This window comes from Brachyistius frenatus, unplaced genomic scaffold, assembly GCF_029030835.1.
Source record: "Brachyistius frenatus isolate BFR_SWC_R1_liver_20210118 unplaced genomic scaffold, ASM2903083v1 Contig_45, whole genome shotgun sequence".
NCBI classification, from domain to species: Eukaryota; Metazoa; Chordata; class Actinopteri; family Embiotocidae; genus Brachyistius; species Brachyistius frenatus.
The window spans coordinates 2,073,498-2,085,788 of NW_027210644.1; the positions used below are offsets into that span (position 1 = coordinate 2,073,498).

Below are 12,291 nucleotides of genomic sequence, written 5' to 3' on the forward strand. Positions count from 1 at the left end.
GATGTCATTGTGCTCATATAGGCCCCTTGAGTGAATGCCGTCGAGCCATAGAGGCTGTTAACCTCAAACAATAATTGTAAACACAGTGTTCAAGAGTCTGAGACCACATCTAATGTCTGTCACGTTATTTTCATGTACGGTAAAACTTGAAATAATTAGAAAGTTTGACAATTTGGAAAAATGTTAATCAACAGGTTATGAAATGTCAATTGAAGAAGACATGTTTTCGATCATATTTCTAGATGATTGATCAAACTACTGCACATCAGTATCTTTGATCCTGTTAACTCCTTTGTACAAAGATCAAATTTCCTTGGGTTGTATCCTTCCATTGAAGCAGCGTTCAGATGACAGTCAGGTGGATCTGATCGACCGATCAGAGACTCGATCAAGTAAATCAAAATGCAGCCATTGATCAGCTGCTATAATGAAATATGGCTGGGCCTCAAGTTTCCGCAGAATATTGCTGACTAAGCAGCACTGCCATACTGGCTTGACAACAGAACTAAGTGAAAGTGTCAGAAGTCAGATTGTTATCGTGAACAAAGAGGGGCTGTCTCAGCATCACGTCATGACTGGACTGAAGGTTCCAAAGGATTTTCATTACATGGAGCTCTACAACACTCTGGATCAGTTGGATCCAAAGCACAATCAGGCAGAACAGAAGTGATCAGGCCAAAAGAAGATCAATACACGAAGCTTTGTTGACTGAGAGATAGAAGAAAAAAAAAAGCATCTCCATCGCAGATACAGAATTTAGACACTAGACCAGCTTATCACAGTGAAAATGGAATAGAGTCCAATGTAGCGATGAAGCCCAGTTAATGATAGTGAACCCAAACACACTTGAAGCTTTAAATAATGATTTGAAGACAAAAGAAGACCAAGAAGTGCTTACTGTCATGCACTTTTTATTCCACAGTCACCTGACCTCAACCTCATTTAAAATGAATGAGGCACTTGAAGACTGTGCAAGCTGTTTGGAACATTGTCAAATCATGCTGGCACAACATGGCAACCAGCTTTTGCACAAACTTGTGAAGTCAATGCATCTCTGGTGCATTCTGTCATTAAGAGGGAGCAGGCTCCACATACTAGAATATTCAGAAATGTTAAAACCCCAACTTTTTTACCCTCATATAACAGCTTTAAAATGGTAGACTCACTTGTAACAGGAAGAATGGCACCTATTTCATTCCCACACGCCTGTTCTTACACTATGCAGTTTTGGTTAGCAGGTCAGATCTCAGATCTCCCACCAAAAAAAAGTGAACTCTTTACCATAAGTACCTTTCTGTGTGGAGTTTGCATGTTCATCCCACCATCCAAAAGCCCACGTTAGGTTAATTTGTGACTCTTGATTGTAGATGCTAATGGGAGTGTGAATGTTTGTCTGTTTCTGTCTGTCTTTCTGTGTTGCCAATGTGATGGACTGGCGACTTGTCCAGGGTGTACACTGCTTTCGCCATAAATCACCTGGGACAGGCTAACCCCATAATCCTGTTCAGGATAAAGTAGGTATAGATAATGGATGGATAGATGGATCTATAAGTTAGGTATAACTACAGTGGCCCTGAGAGCTGTCACTATTGGGTTTATCCCCTCATTCATGCACAGTTATGAAGCAGAATCCAATGCACCAGAGTCCTGTATTTAAAATGTATGACCACAGAGGCCGCTGTCGCTGCTGGTGAGTAAATGTTACATGTTGTTACTTTATGAACTTTTCACTGATATTATAATTTCAAATTATTTTTTTTGTATTACATTTTAAACAAATGTAAAGCAGAAGTATCTTTGCTTCTTTAGTCTGACTTTTAGACCCTACTTTATCTTGTGTATTTTGTATGTTATTGTCCAGAAATGCATAATAAGACATTACATTTTTAAATGCAGTTTGTATTGGACCTTTTTTCTTTTTTTTGAGCAACTAGCTGGGTGCAGTGACTGTTATCAGCATAGTAAATTGATCAAGGATCAACGATATATTTATTATCCCTTAGCGGTAATTTGATGTACAGTCAACCGTAATGACACTAGCATCAAACAATAATATGAAGGACAATAAATGCAAAATAAAAGAGTTAACTAAAAGGTCCATAGATAATAAATACAGCTTAAAAGTCACTTGATGTTGTTTAAAAGGCCAATGTTCAGCTGGGACTCATTTTATGGTTATTGAGTCTACTTGTTGCAGTTTGCACCTGCGGCAGGATGGAAGCAACACGAACTGTTTGATCGGGGAGGCTGGGATCAGATCATTTGAAAACGATCCTATTACTTGATGCTGGGTGTGGGCCATCCATTTCCTGTGTTTAAAATGTTCTCATTAAAAATTTATAAAAGGACCAATCTTCCTATGTCACTGTAACAGTACAGAAAGATTCTGGAAAGGAGAGACTGACGTGATTGCAGACTCCTCAGACATCCTGTTTGTTTATCAGCTGCTGTTGGCACATCCTGTTTGTTTACCAGCTTCTGCTTATGCCACTGTACATCTAAGCCCTGAGATGTTTACATGTAACCTTTTGATTCTCTCAATATGTGAGAGTCAGGAGTCAGCTGTGAATTTAGTCAAGTGTGAATTCTCCACAGCGTTAGTGTGAACAGCAACACCCACATCTGACACAGCGCCGCCTTCCCATGAAAGCTATCGGTTACATGTCAGGTTTGTACAGTCCCATGGTGCATTGTGGTGGTGATGATATCTAGTTCCCACTCAATATATTGAGGAGATGAAAGGAGTTGTTTGGCAATTCAAAGATCAGAGGTGAAAACTTGTAATCAACCTTGCTTGTTTTTACTGAAGGCGCTGCATGTATAATTTTAACATCAGTATGTCATTACTACATCTGTGCAGATGTTATACTGATTTCAGTGTAAAACAGCACTGCCACTGAGAAACTGTAATGCAGACCCTCGTATTTAGGAGGAGGTACATTGTCAGCCTTCAGTCATTTGAAAAGCATGCATGTATAGGCTGAGAGTGTCAGAGGAGGTGCAACCCGATCTGGGACACAGCTACTGGGCTCCATCATGTTGGATTTGGAGAGAAATCTGGAAAATTGCCTAATGGCATAGCTTAAATGAGGGCCACGCTGTTGTTCTGCCAGCATTCAGTTTCTGGGAAAAGCAGAATAATCAAAGCGACTGCTAAGTGAGCAGAGTTGTATGTGTTTTGGCATGTTTCAAACTATTGTGATGGTGTATGTGTTGTTTTTTTTGCTTTTGCCTGGGGAAAAATAATAAGTATGGTGGTGAAAATGGATACTGGACTTTTTCAGACCAGTGTCAGATTTGTGCAGTGAAAGGATTGCTAAGCACTTAGGGCATTCAGGTCTCGAGCTACTTAAGCGGTACTACTCTTTATGGCCGAATTTCACAACAGGTATAAATAACAATTGTTTGTATTTTGACCTTATAAAGTTAATATTAACATATTGGCAACACACATTTGGTAGACACAGACACAATGGAGTCGTGTTTGGGGCCACCTGATGAATATGAATCCAATCTTATTTCTGTCTTTGAGCTCTGATTAGGTCTCCACCAACTCATGTGGGAAATATATCCATCTTTAGCTGCTAAATTAAATTAACTCTCAAGCTTGTCTGTTACTTTGTATGTATGCTGTTTGGTGGTGTGCAGTGGGCTGTATCAAAGTCAACTCATTAAGAACAAGTGCCTACTGTGTCTGCAAACAGGTTGATAAGAGCACTGAGACCATACCAAACTAGCAAGGTAGCAGCTTTGGAAACTCAACAATGAGCTAAAAGATGTAAAAACACTTTGTAAGGCTAGCAGGGGCTGTAGAGTTAGTGATGATTCACTATACACCAATCAGCCATTAACATCAACGTTAAAACCTCTGTCAGGTGAAGTAAATAACAGTGATTATTTTGTTATGATGGCACCTGTCAAAAGGGATCGAAGCGACTTCAACAAGGGCCAAATTGTGAAGGGTAGACGTAGGGGTCAGACATTCATGTGGGTGTTACTTTGACAAAATACCACCTACACAAACATTGTTGCAGACAGTCAGCCCCTTTGTAGCAGTGGTACTTTCTGATATCCTCTTTCAGCCAATCATGACAACATCTGTTATGTGGTATCAAATAACTAATCAGAAACAAACTTATCAGAAAAGGAGCACTTGAACAAACATTTTTGTGATTAAAAAAAAAATAGTACTTCATATGACAGAGGCTATATTTAGGGAAAATGTATTTGAAGCCCACTTGGATACTGCAACCAGCCCCCAGGGAATGATCAACATATTTTGGCTTCACTTCTGTCATGTCATCCATCACCATACTGCACAGCCTAATGTTTACTCTGTCTCATGATAATGCAAAGGCTTCATTTTTTGGGGGGTGTAACTGGTAAATAAAATGTGGATAGCAGAATCAAAAGCAAGACTTTGAAGGAAAGCCTAGTATATGAAAAACTGAAATGTTTATTTTGCAATTAAATAATTTCCTTCATGACCCTCCTGTGCATCCAAGGATTATGAATTTGACAAATGTTATCCCTTGATAGTGAAAACATAACATCCACTTTTTAAATGATTGTTCATTTTAAAAGGAATTTTCTTGTGTGTTTATCTAAATTCATCCTTAAAAAGCTTAAAAATGCCATGATCATGTCTTAACGTTGTCCTTGGGTCAAAATGACCTGCAGCTGTGTTCAACCAAGTTCTATTTTATTTTCATATTTTTTGGGATCATTGGTGACAAGGAGGCCGTGAGGGTTTCTTTAAAGAATGATGACCAATGATCCCAAAAAATATAGAAATAAAATAGAACTTGGTTGAAAACAGCTGCGGGTCATTTTGACCCGAGGACAACGGGAGGGTTAAATGATGCCCCCACCTCAAAACTCCCGATAGCAATCCACTGTCCTGTGAGTGAATGAACGTGACTTATAATGCAAACCTAGAGGACTACAGCAGACCTGACTCACGCTGTGCCAACCTCACTGACATGTACATTTCATGTTGTTGTCCAGGAGGCCATCATTTCTCCCGTCTCCCCTGATGTGCTCTACCTGTTCCGAGTCCAGGCTGTCTGCATGAATGACATGCGCAGTGACTTCAGCCAGAGCATGCTCTTTCGAGGTAACAAACACACACACACACACACACACACACACACACACACACACACACACACACACACACACACACACACACACACACACACACACACACACACACACACACACACACACACACACACACACACACACACACACACACGTGCAGACCACTTAGACCTCAAGTGCTCATGCATTGGTGCTAAGTTATCTCTAATGGCATCCTTCCAGTAGGAGCATAAGTACTGTCTTACATTTGCGCAAACAGTATTATCAGAGAGTGATATGAGTGATTCTTCTGATCATAATATCAAAAAACTTGTTCATATTCAAGTTATTTATGAGTTAATATCAGTCAATAAATAACTAAAAAAGCAGACAGCTGAAATAAACTGACACATTAGTTTCATCTAACAATATCTAATTGATTGGCTGCCTAATTAAGTATTCAGCACCTTGCATTCACATTATGTAATGTTGTAATGAATGTGCTTTGATTGCACTCATGTGTTTCAATGTGGATTATTTTGTTCTTCTATTTTTCTTTCAGCAAACACCACAAGGATCTTTGAGGGGACAAGGATCGTAAAAACTGGAATGGTAAATTTAGTAGAGCTAATTCAACTCTATTGTCTTTTTACTTTTTATCCAGCAGGGAGCAGTGTCTTTTACCACTGTGAGGACATAAATGTCTCGATGTGAATCAAATTCAGGATTAGAAAGGACTGGTTCAGGTTGAACAGGATAATGGCATTTTAATCCTTCTGTGTTTTATTTTGTTGGAAAAATACATCAAAATTCAAATCCCTCTACTTTTCTGACTCACATTCATTTAAATCAGTCATCTTGAAGTTACCATCATTGTATCTAAATCTATGAACTCAAATAAAATGTCATTGTTTTATTTGGTTTTTTTTATACCTTAAAAGGTTATATAAATATGCCTATAAAACAAGCAATATTTTGTGTTTTGGTGTGCTAAGTTTCCAATTTGTTTGTTTTATGATATCATGCACAGTTAATATGAATTAAATTATTAAAAGTGATTGCAAAGTTTGGAATTCCAACTTAGATCAAATCAATACACAAAACATAAATTAAACGGAAATGTGTGGGGTTTGATTTGGTCCTCTGGGCAGCAGGAAGGTCCGAACTCACATCCAGACTACAGTCCTCTAAGACCGTATCCTTAAATATACCTCAAGGAATCAAACTAGGTCAATTGTTACTGATGAGGAAAAACTAAAACCACTAATGATTTCACAGTGTAATCATTACATTGTCTCTTTGTCAGCCAACAGTGTCTCCAGCATCCTCAGCTGACATGGCTCCCATCAGCTCTGGCTCCTCTACTTGGACCTCCTCTGGCATCCCCTTCTCCTTCGTCTCTATGGCGACAGGCATTGGCCCATCTTCTAGTGGGAGTCAGGCAACTGTAGCATCTGTGGTGACCAGCACTTTACTGGCCGGGCTGGGCTTCAGCGGTGGTGTCATCTCCTCCTTTCCTAGCTCCATTTGGCCGAGCAGAGCACCCACCCCTAATCCCACCTCCTCACGCCAGACAACCGAGCCTGCCAAAGACACCACCACCACTGCCTCTGCTGTCACAACAGTCGCAGCTACAGATAATGCTGAAGCTGGTGGTGAGGACGGAGAGAACAGCAACAGACAAGGAGAGGACAGAGAGCGGGAAGAAGAGGATAAGGAGGACGAGGAAGAAGAAGAAGAAAAGAAAGAAGAGAAGAAGGCGAGGAAAGGATCAGGAAGTATTGGTGAGGCAGGGTGGAAGGACAGCAGAAAAGCAGTAACCCAGCCGCCCAGCGAGACACCGGACTCTACTGCAAAAGAGAAAAAACAGACAGAACCGATCCCTGGCATTGAGGAGCAAATGGAGGTGCATATCCACAACTCCTACTCCACTACCATGACAGAGACTGACAATGAAACGGCAGCACTCCCTGTCCCCAAGGACCCTGCAATGACACTCAGACCGAGTAAAGAGGGGAACAAGAAGCACTGGCCTTTTTCCATCCACACTGGTGAGTCAACAAATATGGTCATCTAAACAATCACTATGCTTTGATACTTTGTAGAGCAGGGGTCTCCAACCTTTTTTTTACTCTACTAGAGCTACTTTGACAAAATGAAAGTTCTCTCCGGTCAAGGAACCATCAAGATACACTATTTCACAGACCGCCCTCACCTAAAACACGGCCCTATATAATATATTTACGTTTATTCCAACTTCTAGTAGCCATAGTAATCATGACTGGAGCAAAGAGGAGGTTAGGTGATGTATAAAAAGTGATGAAGTCCATCTAGAGAGTTTTTTTTGGTGGTGGGATGGCTCAAACACAGGACTTCTCACCCAGGAGACGGCTGTTTGTGTCCTGTGTAAACACAAAAGCCAGCATTGATCTAGCATGCCTGAGTTAGCTTACATAACGTAGAAAACCTTTGTCATGTAGGTAATGTAACCTACACAACAAAGGTAGTTATTTGAACCCTAACCATAATCCTTTCCTAAACCTAGCCAAGTAGTTTTGGTGCCCAAAACCTAGCCAAACTGTGACCATATAATAAACATTAATTTCATGGGCAACAGCTTTGGTGGACAGTCCTGCAGTAAGTATGTCAACTGCACTCTCTGTCAAAACTTGACATCTGTGGCATTGTCTTGCGTATTAAAACTACAGAGTGGCCTTTTATTGTAACCAGTCCAAGGCACAGCTGTGCCATAATTATCCTGTTTAATCAGTTCCTTGACGTGCCACACCTGTTAGGTGGAGGGATTATCTTGGCAAAGGTGAGATGTGCAATTGCACAGATTTTAACTAATTTGTAAACCTTTTGTGTACATAAAAGAAGATTTAGATCTTTTACTGCCACTCATGAAAAATGGGAGCAAAAAACATTGTACTTTTGTTGAGTGTACAAGATTTTGAAGCCACAGCCAAGCCAAAGAATCAACACTTTAAATCGTACATTGTACTTTTTCTTCAACTACAACTTCAACTTACTTTTCTAAAGTGTTGCATTGCTGAAGTGTGCACAGAGATAACTAAAACCAAGACAACTAATACATGTAGGTGTAGAGCCAAGAGAAATGGAGTTGGACATTAGAGAGTTGATTGTGTTGTATACAGTGTAAGAACTGGCACAGCACTGCGTAGGGACCTCTACTGTATATCCAAAGTTCTTACTGCAGTAAGTGCTGATGAATTTCATTGATGTTGAGTATGAGAGTTCCACCAGGAACTGAGAGCAGATGTAATGTTTTCTCCTCCCTGTTCCCACTCCTTCTCCTCCTCCCCTCAGCCAAGACTTGCAGCAGGATATTGCATTAGTCAAGCAAACACCATGGGACATCAATTCAATTTCAAGTGCTTTGTAACACAGTGCAAGCTCCAGACCAGGCATTATTATGCACGATAGCAATCTTCTGATATTCCCCGGAAATGGTTCTCTTACTCTTTGTCAGAGCACATTTAGCAAATTTTATTCTGTTTGAACTGGAGGGACTCAAAGGGAAAAAACGTGAAAGTTGTTCCACAACTTTGTAAAAGTGCTAACCATATATATTCTGCTCAGTTTATGTTGTGGCAAGTGATTTTATGCTGAGTGAATGCTTGAAGAAAACATTAATCCCTATAAACGACAAACCACTACAAGCTCCCAGTTTTCAAGGCAGGGAGACATAAACTCATCTCATAACATCTGTGTCTGGCTCTATATAAACCATCTTCAAGGCAGACATTTTTACTTGTCATTATAGGAAAAGCACAGGCTTATCAGAGATGGCTGCATTCCAGTTTGTGCATGTTGGTTTACTGTTATGACTTACTGGGAAAGTTAATGGGGCAAAGTCATCATTAAAATACCTGTGCTTTCTCTACAATGATTCATCCAAATGTCTGCTGTTAAAAGGTCTATTGGATGTCTGAGTATGAGCAATTAACATTCCATACTCACATTCGCATAAGTAGTTCAAAAAAAAAAAATCTCAATTTTCATAGCGTATAGGTCAAATGAGATTAATTGAATTTTATTATATTGTGTTGTTTGAAAATTTAGAGGACTTTGATCTGTGTATCTTGAGTTAGGTCTGTTAACCAGAGATATGTATACTCATTTATGCCTCACTGGCTGCTGCCACTCTGTCCACTATCAAAATAATGACCTTCCTGGATTTACCATGGGTTTTCCAGCTGTTGCCACATATGTATCAATGACACAGGATTCAATAACACAGGATACTGGGTAAAAAAAATGTGGGTTTTCATGGCAAAATGTTTTTTTTTTAATTAGGCAGCCAATCTTTTCAATGTGTTAAATGGAGATGTCTAATTCTGGTATATTGCTGTGTGTAGAAACATGTAACGTACTGTGTTTGCAAATAAAATGATTCTTCTTCTTCCACTAGATACAGTACCAATAATATATCTAACATAGGCTATACAACCTAGAACTTACTTTAGCAACCTGTTCAGTAGGGTATTTCACTCAGTACCGTGGCTGACATCTGAGTACACGGTGAATTTCCCACACACAGCTTTAACTTAGAACAAAGTGCAATCCGCAGTTAAATCATCTTAGTCACTTATTTGGATGCAGCCAAAGGAGATTTTATTGCAAAACCACATGCTGACAACAAATAAATACATGATTACATGACTGGATGAGTAATAATGTAAGATGAATCTTGAACTGTGTTGAACTGTGAACTTCGTCTAACCTTCCATCCTCCTTGGTAACGTTGTAGAAGTGGTAGGTTAGGAGAAAGTTAAAGCAGCAGACAGACAGCCTCATAGTGGGGACTGTGAGTCAGCAGCATGCGGACTTGTGATTTCAAAGCTGCAGAACCAGAACAATGAAACCTTTCCTGTTTATCACCATATTTTCTTTCTTTCCTCTCATATCTGATCCTTCTCTGTCTGTGTTTTGTCAGCTCCTGCACCTCCCCTCCCACACACACACACACACACACACACACACACACACACACACACACACACACACACACACACACACACACACACACACACACACACACACACACACACACACACACACCCCTACTGATCAAACGTTATGTCATTTCTTGTTCTTTTCTTTTCATTTTGTTTTCTTTACCCTCCTCATCTCCTCTTTTAGTCTCTCTCCCTTTTTTTCTTCTCCCCATCACCCCCTCCCTTTCTCTCACCCCTCCACCCCCTCATCCTCTCATTGCCTCTCCCTCTCCTCTTACTCTGATCTGAGTGCTGGCCTACTTTCAGACATGGCAAAAGGAGATGAGGCTTGGAGGCTAGACTCAGCTGCTGGGGAGAAAGAAAAAAAAAAGCCTCTGCTCCATTTATAGTTACATGTGTGTGTGTGTGTGTGTGTGTGTGTGTGTGTGTGTGTGTGTGTGTGTGTGTGTGTGTGTGTGTGTGTGTGTGTGTGTGTGTGTGTGTGTGTGTGTGTGTAAGTGCATGTATGTATCTCGCTGCACAATAGTGACTGGCTGTGTGTGCGGGTCTGTATGCGTGTTCTGTGTTTGTGTGCTGCTGGCGAGGGTTTATTTATTTATTTATTTTATTTTTGGCAGACCGCCGTAATCGTGAGAGAAAAGCAGAAGCAGAGGAGAAGGGAACAGAGGCAGGCAGCATCTCTGGGTTTCTCTGTGTGCGCTGTCTATGTCTGTGCATGTGTGTGTGTGTGTGTGGATGTAAGCGAGGAGATGCCAAGTTAGTGGTGATGCGAGCCAGCTGTGGTGCAGTGCAGGGGCCCGGCCTGATGTAGCATTCGGCTCCAGGCAAAGCTGCAGATTGAAGGCCATGGGGGCCCGCGTCAGCTCCAGCAACGTCACGGCTGCAGCAGCTGAACTGGGTAGGTGGTGATGGTGGTGGTGGTGGTGATTAAGGGGACGAAAAGCAAATTAGATTTAACAAATGGCTCAAATTATCCAGAGCTGTGTTTTTTGTTTTTTTTTGCTGTAGTTATCTGCCTGCACTTCCTCAAACAATGTACAGACTGTGCAGAGCTCAGTGCAGAGAGGATGCTCAGCTGAGAACTGGCCTGGCAGCCTGTACTGATCTGTGTTCATTTTGATGTGTTTGATGTTGTTGCAGGACCCTCAATATTCAGTAAGATGAAGTGTGAGGAACAAACTCCTGTTTTTGGTGCTTGTTTTGTGTCTTACCCAGCATGAGATAGCTCATCTTGGTGTGTCCCGTACTGGGATACATGAGCCGAGCTTAGAAAATAAGCTGTGCCCTTATTCCACATTATACACATTCTAATCAAGTTTACATTGGGTACTGAACAGAAACATGACCATAAGCAGAAAATGAAACAGGACATTGTTTCAATGGCTGTCAGTCGCACTTTGTTTCCGCCAATGTAAAAATTTAAAATAACACTGAGAAATCAAAATAATCAAAATAATCAATCAATTTTTTTTCTGTTAGCTGTTTCTTGGTGCCTTTGTGAACTGTTTTGTTTTTATTTGTATACAGGAAGAGCAAGTGAAGAGCATATTGTATTATAAAGTGACATTTTCAGAAAGATTTTATTTTGTAATTTATTTTAAGTTTTAAAAATCCCGTGGATTGTTTTGGTGACTTGGCTAGGTCTGGCTTTGTGCATATTAGTCACTGTTTCAGCCGGTTTGAGAAACAACCTCTAGCTGGGAATAAGAATGGGAATGTCCTCTTCCTTTACAGCAAGCTACTGTAGCTACATCCAGGAAAAATAGCAACAGTTAAATGGCGACAAAAATGTTATCAAGCTGCATAGATATGAGCCAAGGCTGTACAAATTTAACTTAAATTTTCAGTTACTTTAAACCTGGTCTGAATCATTATTAGGTATGGAGTGATAATGTGGCTAAAGACAGGATGCAGACTGAAAACTACTAGCCTAGTGCCATCAAATCTGAAAAAAATCCACCTTCCATGTACTCTAATCCTGTCAAAAGACATTTCAAAAATTATCATTGTTCCTTTGAAAAGATGCTTGCGTATGAAATGTGTACCATTGATGCAATGCCATGTCTTGGGGTGTCTTTTGCGATTTTACATGTTTTAAGGGCTGAGATTTCTCAGATGTCCTGTCACAATTGTTGGCTCTCTCCAGCACTGACACACTGTAAACAGCTTCTGGGACCACAACAACCACACATCGCACTTTTGTGTGACTGGCTTTTGGTGTTTGCCA

General features: G+C 40.5%; 1 protein-coding gene across 1 annotated transcript in view; it reads left to right on the plus strand.

Annotated features, from left to right (window-relative positions):
* LOC138623620 (receptor-type tyrosine-protein phosphatase gamma-like) overlaps nt 1-12,291 on the plus strand; it is a 379,070-nt gene that overhangs the window by 320,476 nt on the left and 46,303 nt on the right. Inside the window, exons 10-12 of the mRNA XM_069703240.1 lie at nt 5,008-5,116; nt 5,645-5,694; nt 6,389-7,133. Coding sequence (XP_069559341.1) covers nt 5,008-5,116; nt 5,645-5,694; nt 6,389-7,133 — 904 coding nt within the window. The remainder of the gene's footprint in view (nt 1-5,007; nt 5,117-5,644; nt 5,695-6,388; nt 7,134-12,291) is intronic.